The sequence below is a fragment of the Arvicola amphibius genome, chromosome 10 (genome assembly GCF_903992535.2).
Source record: "Arvicola amphibius chromosome 10, mArvAmp1.2, whole genome shotgun sequence".
In the NCBI taxonomy this organism is placed as follows: domain Eukaryota; kingdom Metazoa; phylum Chordata; class Mammalia; order Rodentia; family Cricetidae; genus Arvicola; species Arvicola amphibius.
The window spans coordinates 81,490,329-81,507,680 of record NC_052056.1 but is presented as its reverse complement, the minus strand read 5'-3'; the positions used below and the strand labels follow the sequence as shown (position 1 = coordinate 81,507,680).

Here is a 17,352-nt window from a genome sequence, read left to right as displayed (position 1 = left end):
CCTGAAACAGAAGGCTGTGAGCTACTAGGTCATGCTGGGAATTAAACCCAGGTCTTTTGGCAGAGCTTAGTGTTCTTAACCACTGAGCCATCTCTCCAGTCCTACTTCTTCTTTATGCCTGTGCACCACTGTATGTGTGCAGGTGCCTCAAGAGGCCAAAAGAGGGTATCAGATCTCCTGGAACTGGGGTAATGGACAGTTGGAAGCTGCCACTTGGGTGCTAGGTCCTCTGGAAGCACAGCTAGTGTTTAACCACTGAGCAATTCTCTTCCCCTACTTTCTTTTTGGTTGGCTGGTTGTTGGTTGGTTTGGTTTTTTGAAAGAGTTTCTCTGTGTACTCCTGGTTATACTGAAGCTCGCTCTGTCAACCAAGATGGCCTCAAACTCTGTCTGTCTCCTGAGTGCTGAAATTAAAGGCGTGTACCACCACCACCTGGCTTTTTGTTTTGTTTTTCAATAATTTTTATTTTTTTATTGTTGGATGTAATCTGTTCCTAGGACAATATCACTCAAAAACTCTATCTGTGGAAGAAAACTCAGTGTGGTAAGCATGACTCCAGCCTATCTTAGTCATTTTTCTCCCTGAACATCATGACCTAAAGGAGCCAAGGAAGAAGTACCTACCCAGGGCCACACTGACCTCAGGCTTCTAGTCCCATGTCATTTCACATGATATTTTAGATTTGCCCTATGTCCTAGTTTTTTTTTTAAATTACTGTGAAGATATACCATGACCATGGCAACTCTTATAAGGAAAACATTTAATTGAGGTGGCTCGCTTACAGTTTCAGAGGTTCAATCCGTTATCATGATGGGGAGCATGGCAGCATGCAGGCAGGCATGGCTAAGAGTCCTATATCTTTCAAACAACAAACAGGAAGACGACTGACTGTTACACTGAGCAAAAGAGACTTCAAAGCTTGAGCGAAAGAGACCTCAAAGCCCTCCCTCATGGTGACACACTTCCTCCAGCAAGGCCACACCTCCTAACAGTGCTATTCCTTTTGGAGGCCATTTTCTTTAAAACTATCACACCCTGTAAGAAAGTTCCTACCTGATTCCATAAGAGAATCATGTTACAGTATATGGAAAATCGATGTCCAAATAACAAAATACTTCCAAGTCCCCTCAAAAATATGTTTGTTGAGAGTTAGGGAGATGGTTCATTTGGTAAGGTGCCTGCCACACAAACATGAGGAGATGTGTTTGATTCCTAGAACCCATATAAAAAGGCTGGGCAAAGGCACCACGCAGCTATAATCATAGTAGTGGGGAGTGGTGCTCACCGGCCAGCTTGTCTATCCAAATCAGCAAATTTTAGGTTCAGAGAAATACCCTTTCTCAAAAAAAATACGGTAGAGAACAATAAAGGCACACACTTGACATTAATCTCTGACTTCCACCCTGCATGTGCGCAAACACAAAATAAAATTTAAAAACACAACGTGTCTGTAGCCACGTATGGTGGCACATGCCTTTAATCTCAGCACAAAGGAGGCAGAGGATCTCTGAGAGTTTGAGGCCAGCCCAGTCTAGATAATGAATTCTAGGCAAGCCAGAGCTGCATAGTTGAGACTCCATCTGTCTAACAATAATAACAACATAGAAGTCTATCATCAGGCATGGTAGCTTATATCTACAACCACAGTACTTAGGAGGCTAAGGCAGGAGGAATATTGCAAGTTTGAGTCAGTCTGGGTCATACAGTGAAACATTGTTTCAGAGAGGGAGAGAGAAGTATGTCCACAAATAAATAAACAAAAAGTAGTATATATTGGGCGGAGAGATGGCTGAGCAGTTAAAAGCACTAGCTATTCTTCCAGGAGACCCAGGTTCAATTCCTACTACCCACATGGTGGCTAACAAACCCCTATAACTCCAGTTCCAAGGGATCCAGTGTTCTCTTCTGACCTCCACAGGTATACATGTGGTGCATGCAGTAGGGGTGTCACTAGCTTGTCTACAAAGTACAAGGTTCAGTCCCCAATACCACATTGAAGCTGAATGTAGTGCTACATGCCTATAATGCCAGCACTAAGGAGGCTGAGGCAGGATTGACATCATTCAGCTCAGGCTATTAGAAGACTGTCTAAAAAGAAAAATTTGGTCTCTTATTCTCAGAATATTCTTCAACAGAGAGTGCCACAAAAATCTCCAAGGTTTTCTCTCTCTAATTCAGAGTACCCCAATCCTTTGTTTTTACCAGTCACCTGACTCCCTCTGTCATCTCCGAGTTAGTATCTTCACTGTTATCCAAACAGGATCTTCATGCTCATGTCTAGGGCTCAAAAGCTAAAGACAAGGAATTTTGCTTCTGAAATTATCTTTCAGATCTGAGAGCCTCCCCTCGAACTACCAATGTTACTCCTTCTAGGTTGTTCTGATGGTACAGTCTATCCCTAAAGACAACAAGCCCACTAGGCTGAGGTTTCTTTAGGGAATCTGAGATCAAATCATATTCCTGTCACTAAACCATATAAATAAAAATAACATTTAGGAGCATGACATTTTGAAAAGCTCTATCACTCAGAAAGCAACCTCCAAACTGAAAGTTTCTCCTCCCAAAAGCCTCTTCACAAGGCCCAATAGAAGAAGCCTGGTGTGATGCATATTAAACACAGCATTAGGGAAACAGAAACTCTGAGTTTAAACCAGCCTATCTACAAAGTGAATTCCAGGATAGTCAGGGCTACATAAAGAAATCCTGTCTTTAAAAAAAAAAAAAAGAAAAGAAAAGAAAAAAGAAAAAGAAAAAAAGAGGCACAGCAGAGAGGAAGATTATCATGAGTTTGAGAGAAGCCTGGGCTACAATGTGAAACCCTGTCTCAAATAAACCGGGGTGAGGAGAATATATGACTATGAACATAAATACACAGAGTTCAGAGATACAAAATAGAGCAGCATAGCCTACAGAACAAATACAAGTTCTCAGACTGGGCAGGATTAGAATTCAGTGTGATTGTGAGGCCCACTACTCTGATGGCTCCTGGCAATCCCTTCTCTGGGAAGCAGCCAACACACACCCTAGGAACCAAGGTCCACAACACATACCAGCCACACAGGGTACTGATCACCTGAAAAGTCAATTCATTCCTTCCCTCCCTTGTTCTCCCATGTCCAATTCATCAGCAAGTCCAAAACCATCTTCAATTCACATCATCCAACTGTGTCTGAGAAGAGCGTTCAACAGCTTTAAGAGGGATGCTGGCTAGTTGTGATGACACACACCTTTAATCCCAGCATTGGGAGGCAGAGACAGGTGGATCTCTGTAGATCTCAGCCTGGTCTATGTAGTAGTGTGTCTCAAGGACAGCAAAGGCTATGTTAAGAGAGACCCTGTCAAAAAAAAGGGGGGGGGGATGCTCATTTCAACTCTGGCTTCTAGTTCCCTAAAGAGTAATCACCAGCAGACGAGCCACAATGAAGGTAAATCAGTATTCCTAATTCAGTTAGGATAATGTCCTCGTTCCCACTATAAATCACAAAATCCTCTTGATTCTTCAAGCTCACCTCTTTCCATTGTCTATGCCCAACACCCAGTTCTGCTGGTCTTTCTAATGCTCACCCACCCGGGCCTCTTACCATCCACGCCTGGCTTTTACTTTCCACTCAGGTTATAGGTTAACTTGAAATGTCACCTCCTCAGAACACTTCTCTGAGCAGTTCAAAGGATCTACCCACCTTCCCAGCCCTGTTATACTATCTTTTGTTTTGTTTCTTCATTGCAACTCAAAGACAAAATCAAATTTGCTTACTGACTTCTGTCAGAAAGTAAGTTTCGTGTACCTCAAAAGCCTGACTTGTACCCTGTGACACAAGGTGACCTCGTGAATACATGTTAGGAAATGAGCACCTGATTTAGCAGCAGACAAACCAAAATCACAGCTAGATTCCAACTCTGTGGCTGAAGAGATTCTACTTAGTGAGAGAGCCACTTAGCCTCCCTCCTTGCCTCCTTCTCAAACATCAAGACTGGGACTATGGGGTTAATGTCATAAGGCTGAACAGCTCTAATGATAACAGGAAGTTCAGCAAACTCAAGGATGCAGAGGCTCCTGTAGCAGAGGACAAGAGAGGAGAAAGGGAGGAGCACTGGTGGACCGAAGGAGTGAGACTGTCAAGGAAAGTCACTTTTTTGTTGTTTTTTTGTTTTTGTTTTCCAGACTGGTTTTTCCTGTGTAACTCTGGCTGTGCTGGCACTCTCTCTATACAGACTAGCCTGAACTCAGAGATCCGCCTGCCTCTGCCTCTTACATGCCGGTATTAAAGGCTTGAGCCACCACTGACCAGCTGGAAAGTCCCTTCTAGATGGAACAGTAAAGAAGGTTCTCTCTCCTGCTGAGAATAAGGTCACCTGGCTCTAGCTCCAGTCTCCATAGCCCTCCGATAGTACAGAAGGTGCCAGAATTGGTGAGGAATAACAAGAACCCTTCCTGAGGTTGGCATCAGAGAGCTTGTGACCCAAATAAGCTCAACCTGAAACACAAACCTTTGTGGCCTGAATTCTAACCATGCAAAGAAGTTCCAACAAAAGACAGACCACCACAAACACTGGTTGCCTGAACTACAGATTTTATACCCACTAAGTAATTTGATTCTGGAGAAGGAATAATCTGAATCTTTTTCATGGGCCATTATTGAAATCCTACAAACAAGTCAAATCCATTGGTGTATGGGTGGCCCATGCTAGTAATCCCAGTACTTGGGACATAGAAACAAGAGGATTGGTAGCCAATGCCTTTAGTCCCAGCACTCAGGAGACAGAGGCAAGTGGATAGCTATGTGTTTGAGGCCAGCCTGGCCTACAGAGTGAAACTGTCTGGGGGGAAAAAAAAAGAGTTCAAAGTCAGATGGTGAGATGCTCAGTTCTTGGTTTTTGATTTTTGTTTGTTTGGTTGGTTTGGTTTTTAGTTTTTGAGACAAGAGTTTCTCTGTGTTGCTTTGAAGCCTATCCTGGAACTAGCTCTTGTAGACCCAGCTGGCCTCAAACTCACAGAGATCTGCCTGCCTCTGCCTCCCAAGTGCTGGGATCAAAGGTGTGCACCACCACCGCCTGGCTAAGATGCTCAGTTATTAAGAGCACTTGTTCTTCCAGAGAATCATTACCATTCCCAGCACCCACATGACAACTCATTCATAGCTACAGTTTTAGAAAATCTGACACACTCTTCTGATCTACATGGGCACCAGGCATGACATAGTGCACAGACATACATGCACATAAGCAAACCTAAAAGAAGAAAAAAAATTAAGTCAAGATATAAATTTTAAAAAGAGGTAAAGGTCAGGCTGGAGAGATGCTTCAATGGGTAAATGAGGAGCCCCATAAAGCTGGACACAAGAGTCAGCATCTGTAATCCCAGCACTTCTATAGCAAGATATGAGGCAGTGATGGGCAAATCCCTAGCAGCTTGAGAGTCAGGTAGCCTAGCATATGCAGTGGCAGATAAGAGACCCTGTCCCAAACAAGGTGGAAGACAAGAACCAACACCAAGGGAGGGCTACCTGCACATGATCTGAGTGTACACACACACACACACTCTCTCTCTCTCTCTCTAATATACACACTTAGGACTATATGAAACCCTGTCTCAAAAACATAATGAAACAAAAATGTCAAACTGAAGCTAGACATAGTGGCTTGGATTTATAATCCCACTTATCTGGAAAGCTGAGACAGGAGATCAGTTTGGGCAACTTAGTGAGACGCTCTCTCAAAATAAAAGAAAAAAAGGTTGGAGATGCTTCTCAGAGGGAGAGTACTTAGGCCAGAGTGCATTACGCCCTAAGTTCAATGCCCAGTACCCAAACAAAAATGTCAAATTGACTTTCAACTATACCCTCTTACAGAAATTATACCAGGCAGAGAACAAGGCCACAGTACACTTTACAGGCATTTCCTTTGAGCAGGGCTCTCCTGTCACTAGAGCCCCCTGAACCAAGGCCAATCCATTCAGCATAACTATCATTCCATGGCAGGCTGCACACTCTTTGTGGAGGAAGAAGACTTGAAGATATTCTTACCAAGCTCAGTGAGTAAAAAAGAGAGGTTAAGAGCTTAGAAACATTTTCCCAAGAAACAAGTCAGGCCGAGCACTGCACAACTGTAGTGTCTACACTTGAGAGGCTAAGAGAAGAGGATAGTGAGCAGTGAAAAGCTGTCAATAGGAAAGAAGAAAAACAGGTGTTAGGAAGGTGGCTTAACAGTGAGAGTATATGAGCCCTTGCACAGCAAGCATGGAGAGTTCAGAGCCAGCACCCACATAGAGAAGCTGGGTGGAGCTGTGCACACACTCAACCCCAGCTCTGCAAAGCACGGAGAAAGGCGATCAGTAGGCCTCTAGTTCACCTCCAAGTTACTGAGAGACTCTAAGGGAATAAGAGTGACAGAGCAGAACACTTCACATCCTTCCCTGGCCTCCCACACCCTGAACATACACATGTACACATACTGAGACACTTCAAAAAACACAGAAAGAATTGGTGCATGCCTGTAATCCCAGCACTCAGGAGGAAGAGGCAGGTGAACCTCTGTGCAGTGAGTTCCAGGACAGCCAAGGCCATGTAGAAAAACCTTGCCCACCCTCCCCACACCCCACAAAAAAGAAAAAAAAAAGAAAATAAGAAACTTTTGAAACTATTATGCATTAGTTTTCTATTGGTGCTATAACTTAGAGATACAGAAATGAATTTATTATTTCATAATCCTCAAGGTCAAATATCAAATTTAGGTCTCACGGGGCTAAAACCAAGATCCAGCAAGCCTGTATCCTTCTAAAACACTAGGCTAGATGCTGCTTCCTGCGGCCTGCTGTTTTAAGGCTATGCACATTCCTTAGCTCACAGTCTCCTTCTTCCTCTTCTTTGAAGTTAGCTGCATTAAAATGAGTCTTTTCCTACTGTGATCTCTCCAGCTCTCTCTCACTTGTTAAGGACCCTTGTGATTACACTGGGCCCACTCAGATAATCTTGGCTGATCAGCACACTTAATTCCATCTGCAGCCTAAAATCCACCTTACTGTCTAACCACATATTCATAGGATTCGTAAGCTGGGACATAATTATCCTTTTGTTGTTGTTACATTTATTTACTTTGTGTGTGTGTGTGTGTGTGTGTGTGTGTGTGTGTCAGAGAAAAACTTACTGGAGTTGGTTCTTTCTTCTTCTGGGAGTCTGTTCGCCCTCTCTACCACGTGGGTTGTCAGGTTTGGTGGTAAATGCCTTTATCCACCAAGCTGTCTCATCAGTTTCAACACAGACATCTTCAAGGGTACTGTTAACCTGCCTATCATACCGTCCAAGTGGGCAACAATATCAATGTCCCCCAACAAAGGCTCATCCTACTGTTTCACTCCACACCAACATTCCCTAGAGCACTAATCCTAGTTACCTTCAAAGAACTGAAGGAAAGATAAGCAAGACTTAACAAAGCAAGTTTATAAAGTTGGTTCCAGATTCTGGAGAATCCCTTCTCAATTCAACACACATTTCTTAATCACACAGTCTGTGTTAGAGGTACTATTAGCCTCCACAGGAAACTCAAAGGTGAAAACAGCAAGTTAGTCAGGACCACATAATCATACACACGGCTAAATCAAATAAGGGTGGTGGTTTTCCAAAGTATATGAGGTCCATTGACTTGAGGAAGGCTCAGATTGAAGGAAATACAGTTTTACCCAGTGAGGATAGGATTCTAAGTAGCCCAAGACACCCACCCACCTTCCCATCTGGGATGCCCTGGGTGCCTTATAGCAATAGAAGAAGTGGCAACTTCTTTTCCTCTACCATAGAATTCTAGGCTTCTATAAGCGGATGAATGGGGGGACTTTCCAGTTCAAGAGACTTTTCCTGGTCAGAGGGTATAGTGAAGTAATCATCTACAATGCATAAGATCCTTCGAATTAGGGCGCGCAAGATGGTTCAGTGGGTAAAGGTGCTTGCTGCCAAGCCTGAGAAGCTGAGTTCCGTCTCACATGGTGGAAGGAGAGAACCTACTGCTACAAGTTGTCCTCTGTCATTTGTAACTGTAGTGCAGAAGGAGCAGGGATGGGCACATCCTAGAGATCACTGAGCTGCCAGCCTGGCCAGTCAATGATCTGAGTTCAGCCAGAAACCATATCTCAAAAAATAAGGTGGGTATGGGGAGGAATTTAAAAAATAAAAAGGTAGAGGTCAACAGAGGAAGATAATGGACACTAACCTCTGACCTCTGCATGCCTACACACACGTGTACATGTGTACCTACATGCACACACACACACGTGCTACATATATATGTGTACATACACACAATTTTTTTTTTGAGAGAGTTTCTCTGTGTAACAGCCCAAGTTGCCCTGAAACTAGTCTTGTAGACCATGCTGGTCTCAAACTCGCAGAGATCTGCCTGCCTATTCCCTTCCAAGTGCTGGAATTAAAGGCATGCACCACCACTGCCTGGCATCATAAACACAAATTTAATCCTTAACTTCTAGGTCCAAATTCATTTATTTATTTATTTATTTATTTACTTACTTACTTACCTATTTTTGAGGCAAAGTCTCATGGCAGCCAGGTTGCCCTGAAGTCACTATGAGCTGTAGGTGACCTTGAACTCCCTTTTCCAAAAGTGGCTGGGTCTACAGGCATCTACCACCACACCACTCATTTGTGCCAAATGAGCTACAGTCTCATCTTTCTTTTCCAATTCTATTAACTCTTCCTCACCCTTCTATTGGGCTGGCAATTAATCAGTAGACACTACTTAAAATAGAAATTTGTTCCTAGACTAAGAGGAACACAGACTTCTCTTAGGGAAGAGAATTCATTATTTCTGATAATTAACACTGGGGAAAAGGGATAAGCACTGAGTCTAAGATCAGCAAAACCATCCACACACTGGCTCTGGACACAGATACAAACACACTTGACCTGTATGCCTCCCAATACTGCCCTTAAATCAGATTCATTGTTATCACATCTTTTACATCTATCCTACAGGACAGTTACAATTAACTGTGCCTGTTCCCTCATCCCTGGTTTCTGAGCTATTTCAAATTATTGTCTCTGTAGCCAATGCCAGTGCACACTCTGTAATAGTAAGCACACTGTCTAATGATTATAGACTAAGAGAAAGAAAGAGAAGAAAAACAGCTTATCAGTGATATGGGAGCAAAACTGTAAAACTAAGTCATTTCTATAAATGATTCCTATTATCATGCCTATCATAAGACTCCTCTAAAGCCAGGTGGAGGTGTCGCATGCCTTTAATTCAGCACTCGAGAGGCAGAGGCAGGCAGATCTCCATAAGTTCGAGGCCAGCCTGGTCTACAAGAGCTAGTGCCAGGACAGGCTCGATAGCTACAGCAAAACCCTGTCTTGAAAAACCAGAATTAAGCCGGGCAGTGGTGGCGCACGCCTTTAATCCCAGCACTCGGGAGGCAGAGGCAGGCGGATCTCTGTGAGTTCGAGGCCAGCCTGGTCTACAAGAGCTAGTTTCAGGACAGGCTCTAAAAAAGCTGCAGAGAAACCCTGTCTCGAAAAACCAAAAAAAGAAAAAAAAGAAAAACCAGAATTAATTAATTAATTAAAAAAAGATTCCTCTAGAACAGTGGTACTCAACCTTCTTAATACTGAGACACTGTAATACAGTTCCTCATGTTGTGGTGACCCTCAATCATAAATTATTTCATTGGCACTTCTTAACTGTAATTTAGCTACTATTATGAATCGTAAGTATCCGATATGCAGGACCCACAGGTTGAGAACCGCTGCTCTAGTAGGAGGTGTAGCTCAGATGGTAGAGTACTTGCCTAGTATTTACATCCCAGGCCTAGGTTTGCTCTCTAGTACCACATGAAAAAAAAAAAAAAAAGAAACAGGTATGGTAGCACAAACCTGTAATCTCAGCATTCTGAGGGAGGGAAAAGGATCAGACATTCAAGACGGGTTGGAGAGATGGCTCTGGAGACAAGGTGTTTGGAGTACAACTGTGAGGACCTGGGTTTGCTCTCCAGGACCCGACCCAAGTAAAATGAAACATTCTGTAACAATCCCAGTACTCCTACAGTGGGGTCAGGAAGATCTCTAGTAGCTTAAAAGCCAGCTAGTCTAGTGCATTCAATGGCAAACAAGAAACTCTGACTTACCCAAGATAGAAAGCGAGGTATAGACATCAGAAGTTGTCCTCTGACTTCCACATAGAAACCATGGAGCAAGTTCAACACACGTCAACAAGTACACAAAACACTTGCATGTATGCATACACATACACACACAGAAGAAAGAAAAAAGAAATGATAGTTCCTTTTTTCTCCTCAGCTACATGAGTTCAAGACCAGTCTGGTATATATGAGACCTTGCCTCAAAGAGAAAAGAAAAGATTTCTCTACTGGACACGTAGAATTTGTAGGACATTGTGGGCTAAGTCTTTAGTCCTTGCTTTTCCTCAAGTCTGGGCCATGAACAATTACCACACAGGGCACACACATGGGCGCTACTTCCTGAAAACATAGCCTAGACTCTAACAGTTCCTAATTTAAAAACCTCGAGGGCTGGCAAGATGGCTCAGAGGGGCAAAAAAACTCTGACAATATGGTAGAGAGAAAGAACTCAGATCTTGAGCTGTTGTTATCTGACACACACACACACACACACAGAGTTTAAAAACACACACAAACATAAATGTTTAAAAAGAAAATGTCTCTTCAAATAGCCACTTAAATAGTCACTTGCCAAAAATACCTATTACTTACGCCTAAATACAAGAAAGGTCATTTCTAGTCCAGCAAATTGGCTTTGCAGATAAAAGTGCTTGCTGCCAAGCCTGACAATCTGAGTTTGATATCTGGGATCTTATATAATGGAAGTAGAAAAGTTATAAGTTGACCTCTGATCCCAACATACACACTAAAAAAACATAATAAATTTTTTCAAAAGACCACTGGCTACCCGTTAATCTATTCCAAAAGAAGGTAATAAAGAGAGAAGTGAAACCAAAACCAACCACAAAAAGACACACACAAAATGTATTCAGAATCTCTGTGGGGGAGGGGGCGTACATGCACAGCATGCCTTAAAATATTAAAAGGTAGGTAGGAACCATGAACTAGGTTCTCAGTGTGCAGCTCCACTACAGGGGCCTTGGAGAGACCCAGCCAAATCAAGAATGCTTCTACGTAGTATTTGTTAGGCAGACCCTTGAAAGCTTCACTGAAAGACTCCAATTAGACATATTGTTTTCTTTAGTTTATAGATGAGAAACTTCGGTCTTGTTAGATGTCTGGGTGGTGTTGTTTGTGTGGAGCTAGGGTTGCCCCGACAGCCCAGGCTAACCATGAACTCGCCAAGCTCCTGTCTTAAGTAGCCTTCCATATGCTGTGACTGACATTATGTAACACCAGTCTAGCTCAACCATCAGTTGACTGAGGACAGAGAGTTAAAATTCTACATTGTCCACCCTTTACATCCAATTTTATAAACTTCCTTTTGCCTGTAATTTGCCAGGTACCAGACCCAGTCACAGACACTATCACAGTTAATCCTCATCTCTACCCTGCAGGGAAGTTTTATCCACTTCATTCTAGAGCAGTGACAGGATGACTTAGAAAAGGTAAGCCAGGCTGCTCTCCCCTGCCATCCATCACATGTCTGCCTTGAAGAAAGGCAACTTCTTTCCCTCCAAGATGTCCCAGAAACTGAGCACATGTTTTAGAACTAAATGAAGATGCTTATCTACAGGGCTACTTATCAGAGTGGGAAAGACATGGGTTTTTAAAAACTATCCCTGAGGAAACTGGAATCCCATTTTATGACCATTTATCAAGCAGACCAATGAACATATTCACAGTCCCTAGTACCCCCAAACCTACTACATCGCCAGAGTCTGGTCAAACGGTTCAGCTACCACTGTAATCTCAGCACTAGGGAGGCTGAGGCAGGATTTCAGTGCATTTGACCTACAAAACAAATCCAAGTTCATCTCCAAAGAGGGGAAAAAAAAAGCCTTTGCTTGATACTGCTCATGATTCCTAGACCACCTCTCAGGATTGGGTAAAAAATAACTTCCCCTGTACTTGGTTCCTCCTCCAAAAAGCTGTTGAGCCTCATCTGGAAACAGCTGGGAGGGAGCAGTTAACAGGAAACCAAATCAAACAAAAAGCACAGAGTGTACTAGAGAGTTAGGCAGTTGAACCAAGAGCCCGCGGAACAGACTGGAAGCTGGAGTCAGGAAGAACCTAGGCCAGAAACAGTCACACAGAAGACCAGCTGGTCTTCCTCCCAGGCCAAGCAGAAGAAACCTGGACAAGAGGTGAAGGCTCTAACCCTATGTGAGGGCAAGCCAAAGCACTATGAGCTGGGTCTGCTTTCTTCCCCCACTGGGAGCTTACTTCTCTGAAAGCAGCTGGTGGCCGTGACAGGTAAACTGAATGCAGAAACCCAGCTTTCTCTAGTTTCTCAGTTAATCTGTACCAAATGTCCACACGGCCAATTAAACTCAGGGAAGGTCACATCAGCCTCAATCATGCTCACTGACACCAATAGCATCTTCATAGGAAGTTACGAGCAGGTGCCCGTCCAGGAACCTTTGATGGTAAACCTGGCTAGGTACTAGGTAGGCATGGGGAATACTAGGCAAGACATGAGGAACAACAAAAGCAAGTGAGCCCATGAGGCTGGGAGATACCATAGGACAAGGTAAGCTTCTTGCACCAAAACCAGTAATGCATTTTGCAATCAAGAAAATTAACTCAGTAATGGCCAGGTGCCAAAATATTTCTGAAAGAAATGGGAGGTAGGTAGGATTACTCTGTTGGTGTTATTTAATAATCCTTTAGGTTATCCACATAGAGCACAAAAGGAGACGGCTTATTTTTCCTTTGGCAGAGCTTTCTAAGACAGACCTTTCTAGCCCAAGCCTCCAAAGGCTCAAGCAGCTTTCTCTCCCTATACATGAAGTTTATATTAAAGTAAAAAAAGGAGGATTATGGCCGGGCGGTGGTGGCGCACGCCTTTAATCCCAGCACTCGGGAGGCAGAGGCAGGTGGATCTCTGAGTTCGAGGGCAGCCTGGTCTACAAGAGCTAGTTCCAGGACAGGCTCTAGAAACTACAGGGAAACCCTGTCTCGAAAAACAAAAACAAAAACAAAAACAAAAAACCAAAAAAAAGGAGGATTATGTTCTCTTAATAAAACACATTGCTGTCTTTTGCCTCTAGTTATGTTTGAGAAGTTTTTCTTAAAGAACAGCTTATGCTGTAATCTAATTGAGTCTGATACCAATATAAGTGCTCAAAATAAGAGACCGAGGGTGCGCAGGACTGCAATTTCACTGTCATCTGTTTATTTGAAAACAGACTATCTTCACAGGCTCAGTGCCAGCTTGAACTGGCAAGACCTAAGAATCGGAGCAAAGTCTGACCACCGAGCCGTGTGAGGATGACAGAAGGAAGAGCTGTGCTATAGGAATAAGTTAGCAGGGAAACCTCCACATGAGGAAATGGGGGTGAGGTGCATCTCAGAAACATAACAAAGGAATACACAAAGGAATGAGTTGACTAACCATTTATTCCAGAGGGGAAAATGCCATCCAGAGCCAACTATCTAGTATTTTAACTTCAGGCAATTGAGTAACGCTTTTAATTTGGATTTATCGGGGCTCATTATCTACCTCTCTGGGGGGGATGGGGAGAGGGAGAGGTGGGAGAGTTGCTTGAACCCATGAATTTAAGACCAGCCTCCCAAAGCATGACCAGTCTCAAAAACCCAAACAATAATAATAAAAACCATAAAATGGGGCTGGAGAGATGGCTCAGTGGTTAAGAGCACTGGCTTCTCTTCCAGAGGACCTGGGTTCAATTCCCAGCACCCATAGAGCAGCTCACAACCGTCTGTACCTCCTCTCCCAGGGGCTCCAACACCCTCACACAGACATACATGCACAGGCAAAACACCAATGTACATAGGATAAAGATAAATTATTTTTAAAAATAAAACTGAAACAAGGCTGGCTGTGGCAGCACATGCCTGTAATCCCAGCCCTTGGGAGGCTAAAGCAGGAGGATTACTGCAAGGTCCAGGCCAGTCTAGGTTAAGTTCCTGGATACACAAAAAAGACTAGGAATATTCCTACTCTTCACTCCACAGTCGCTGGAGTCACCTGGGAAACGTTTCCTATGCTGCCAGATGTGCAGGACTCAAAGCCCAAGCTAGTACAGTTTCTAAAGCAAGAGGCCCAAACAACAAGGATCCCCACAGAAGTTACTTCGCACTGGGCAGCTCCAGACACTAGCAGGAGCTCCGAGAAGGCCTGCGGCTGAGGCAGAAATACTACCTGACGTGAATGTCTAACAGACACACTGGGCAAGAGGGAGAGGGTGGAAAGAAAGGCTAACCTCCCAGGAAAGGCCTTTCTGTGACTGAAGAAAGGGTTCTCTGTCCCTGGCTCAGGACAGAGTCTGGGATGTCAACCTTACAAACGGACATGTCACATACATCGTTTTAGGACCAACCAAAAATCCTCTAGCTAGACCTGGGCATGGGAGGCATGTCTGTGATCCCAGAACTTGGCAAGTGGAGGCAGGAAGGTCAAGAGGGGTTCAAGGCCAGCCTCTACTACAAGAGCAAGGTTGAGAGGCTCCTGGGCTACAATGACACCCTGACTCCGAAAGAAAAATAGAAAAACCTTCCAACTTGCCAGGGAAATAGACTGCGGGGGGGGGGGGGGGGGGAGTAGGTGGTGGCGGGCAGCTGGACTCCACAAGTCCTCCTCAGTGCATCAAGGAGTCCTGCCTTGGCGCTTCCCAGCAACTGAGCAGTGAAGGAAGCCAGGCTGCAGATGCCGGGACCAGCAGGAAAAGTCACTAACACTTCAGGAGTGCCTACTACATACTGCACGCCCCACCTATCTCAGTCCACCCATGGAACAGCCCTCTGGAGGTCGATACCACCGGCACCCCTCTTTAGAAACGAGGAAATAGACTCCAGGGCGTTACACAATCGTTAGATAGTGCAGCCAGCGCCCTAGCCACCCTGGACAGGTGATCTTAACCGTTGGGTGGTGCTGGTAACACACAAAGCAGTGGAGGGAAGGGGTCCACGGAGCCAGGCGAAACAACACGCAAACCGGAGCTACACCTAGTTCTTGTCCGAAACCGGACCCACGGGCACCAGGGGAGGGGAGGGCCTGGATGGAGAACACGAAGCCGGAAGAACCCAGGCACTGCTGACAGAACTATAGGCCAGAACCCTGGCGCCTCTCCTAACTGTGGAGACCCCAGACCCACAAATCCTCCTAGAAGCAGCCCCCAAAAGGAAAACGTGAAGCCAAATGCCCCCGATGGTTTTGTCAAAGAGAAGGGAGTAAAGATGGGAGGGGCACCTCGGCCAGGTCCGGCAGTGGGGTTGGGGGCGTCACCGTGTCCTTACCTGTAGGCCAGGGTCATGCACTCGAAGAGCTTGGTGAGCGAAGCATCAATGGACAGATGGCAGGAGCTGGTCTTGCCGAAACTATAGGTCTGGCACGTCTGCTTGTTGACCGTGTCGAAATCATAGCCCTTCTTGGGCGGGTGCTCGCGGTGCGGAGAGGACACCATAAAGTGGCCGCTGTGGATGATCTGCTGTCGGCGGGGAGGCTCTTCGCGGCCCGGCCCGGCACGGGGTGGCAGCGGCGCGGTGCTCGCGTGGGCCCGGGCTGAAGTGGCCACGCCGGAGGGGGGTGGCGGAGACGGCTCGTCTGTGTCCGAATCGTCGTCGTCCTCTGGCACCTGAGGCTTGAGCAGCACCGAGCGGCCCCGACTGCGGGGCCGCCGCGGCGAACACATGAAAACGTCGGCAGCCATGAAGGGAACCTGGTCCGGGGCATCCCCCGGGAGCCGGGACGACGTGGAGCGAAGAGGCTGAGGACTGAGAGGCCGCCGGCCGGGCCCGGCCCTCGCGCAGACTGCCCGGGAACGCGCGGCCAGAGGGGGGTGGGGGCGCCCGCCTCCTCGTGATGTCACAGCTCGCCTCAGCCAATCGGATGCCTGCGTCTAACTCTTAAAGGCGCAGGGGACCCTTTCCCTATCTAGGAGGACAAAAAAAAAAAAAAAAAAAAAAAGCCGGAGGCCACGCCTCCATGCCCCGCCCCTAGCTGTCCTCTTTCCCCCTCCGGGCTGGCCGGGGAGTCGGGGGACCAGAAAGCCAAGCCTCGCCCCTCCCAGTGTCCGGGTTCAGGGAGGTATTGGCTCTCTCTCCAACGAAGTCTGGCCCCAGCCCCTGCCCCGCCTCCGCCTCCGCCACGCCCGGAGCTCGGGAATCGCCCCGAGGCCTCACTGCGGGCGAGGAGGGCACTCCACGTGGTGAGTAGGGGTGGAGCTCTTGCCCCCCCCCTCCGGTCTGCTTTCTCCCTCCGTACCCGGAACTGCGTCCTAAAAAGCCTTCCTGATCTTGTGGAGCGTTAAGACTACCGTTCCCATTTTGTTGATGCGAAGATTGAGTCGCCTGAACTCTCAGGGATGCTCCTAAGGGACACCTAAGGGATGTTCCGACGAGACAGACCAGGAGCATGGAGTCCTCCCATCCTTCGCGGCGGGAACAGGCTCTCCGTAATTAAGGCATGTACCCTGGGCATCACCACTCCTGTAGAGTACAGTCCTGCTCCAGCAGGGGCCCAGCTGTCTGCCTCCAGACCCAGCAACTTCAGCTACAAATCAAAATACTTAGCTATTGTTTGGAAGTTTGGCCCAGCAACCAAATTCCAAAAGGGGAAGTTCTGAGCTTTCTTCACTGCAATTCCTATGTCCCAGAAAGTTGTATCAACCTAAAAATAGCAATGAGCCAGTCATGGTAAGGCATGCGCATGCTTGCAATCCCAACAGGAGGGAAGCAGAGACAGGAGGATAAGAAGTTTCCGAAATCCTTGGTTAGCTTAGACTGCAGGAGACCCTTCCTCAAAAAATAAAATAATTATTTTTTAATAAAGAAGTCTAGTGAGATAACTCAGCAGGTAAAGGCACTTGGTGCCAAGTCTGACCCTAGATCCATCCCGGGACCCACATGATAGAAAAGGACTCCAGCAAACTCCTCTGGCCGCCATACTGTGGCATCCGTGTCTCCCACGATAAATAAATAAATGATTTTTTTTTTTTTTTTTTGAGACAGGATCCCTACGTAGTCCTTATGTGGACCAGGCTGGCCTTTAAACTCAAAAATCCTCCAGCCTCTGCCTCACGAATTTTTTTTTTTTTTTTTTTTAATAAAAAATAAGGTCTGTAATCCTAGCACTTAGGAGGATCAATCCGAATTCAAGGACAAGCTCCAGGACAGCCAGGACTAAGTAGAGAGACACCCACCTTTAAAAAAGTGAAAGATGTGGGACGTGGTGGCGGTCACCTTT

The 17,352-nt window shown here is 45.7% G+C and overlaps 1 protein-coding gene across 2 annotated transcripts in view; it reads right to left on the bottom strand.

Annotated features, from left to right (window-relative positions):
• The window catches only part of LOC119825255 (MLX interacting protein), a 59,716-nt gene extending 43,805 nt beyond the window's left edge, over positions 1–15,911 (bottom strand). For both annotated transcript variants that reach the window (XM_038346016.1, XM_038346017.1), the window contains exon 1: positions 15,405–15,911. In XM_038346016.1, coding sequence (XP_038201944.1) covers positions 15,405–15,817 — 413 coding nt within the window. In that variant the 5' untranslated portion in view covers positions 15,818–15,911. The remainder of the gene's footprint in view (positions 1–15,404) is intronic.
• Between the last annotated feature and the right edge of the window lie 1,441 nt (positions 15,912–17,352).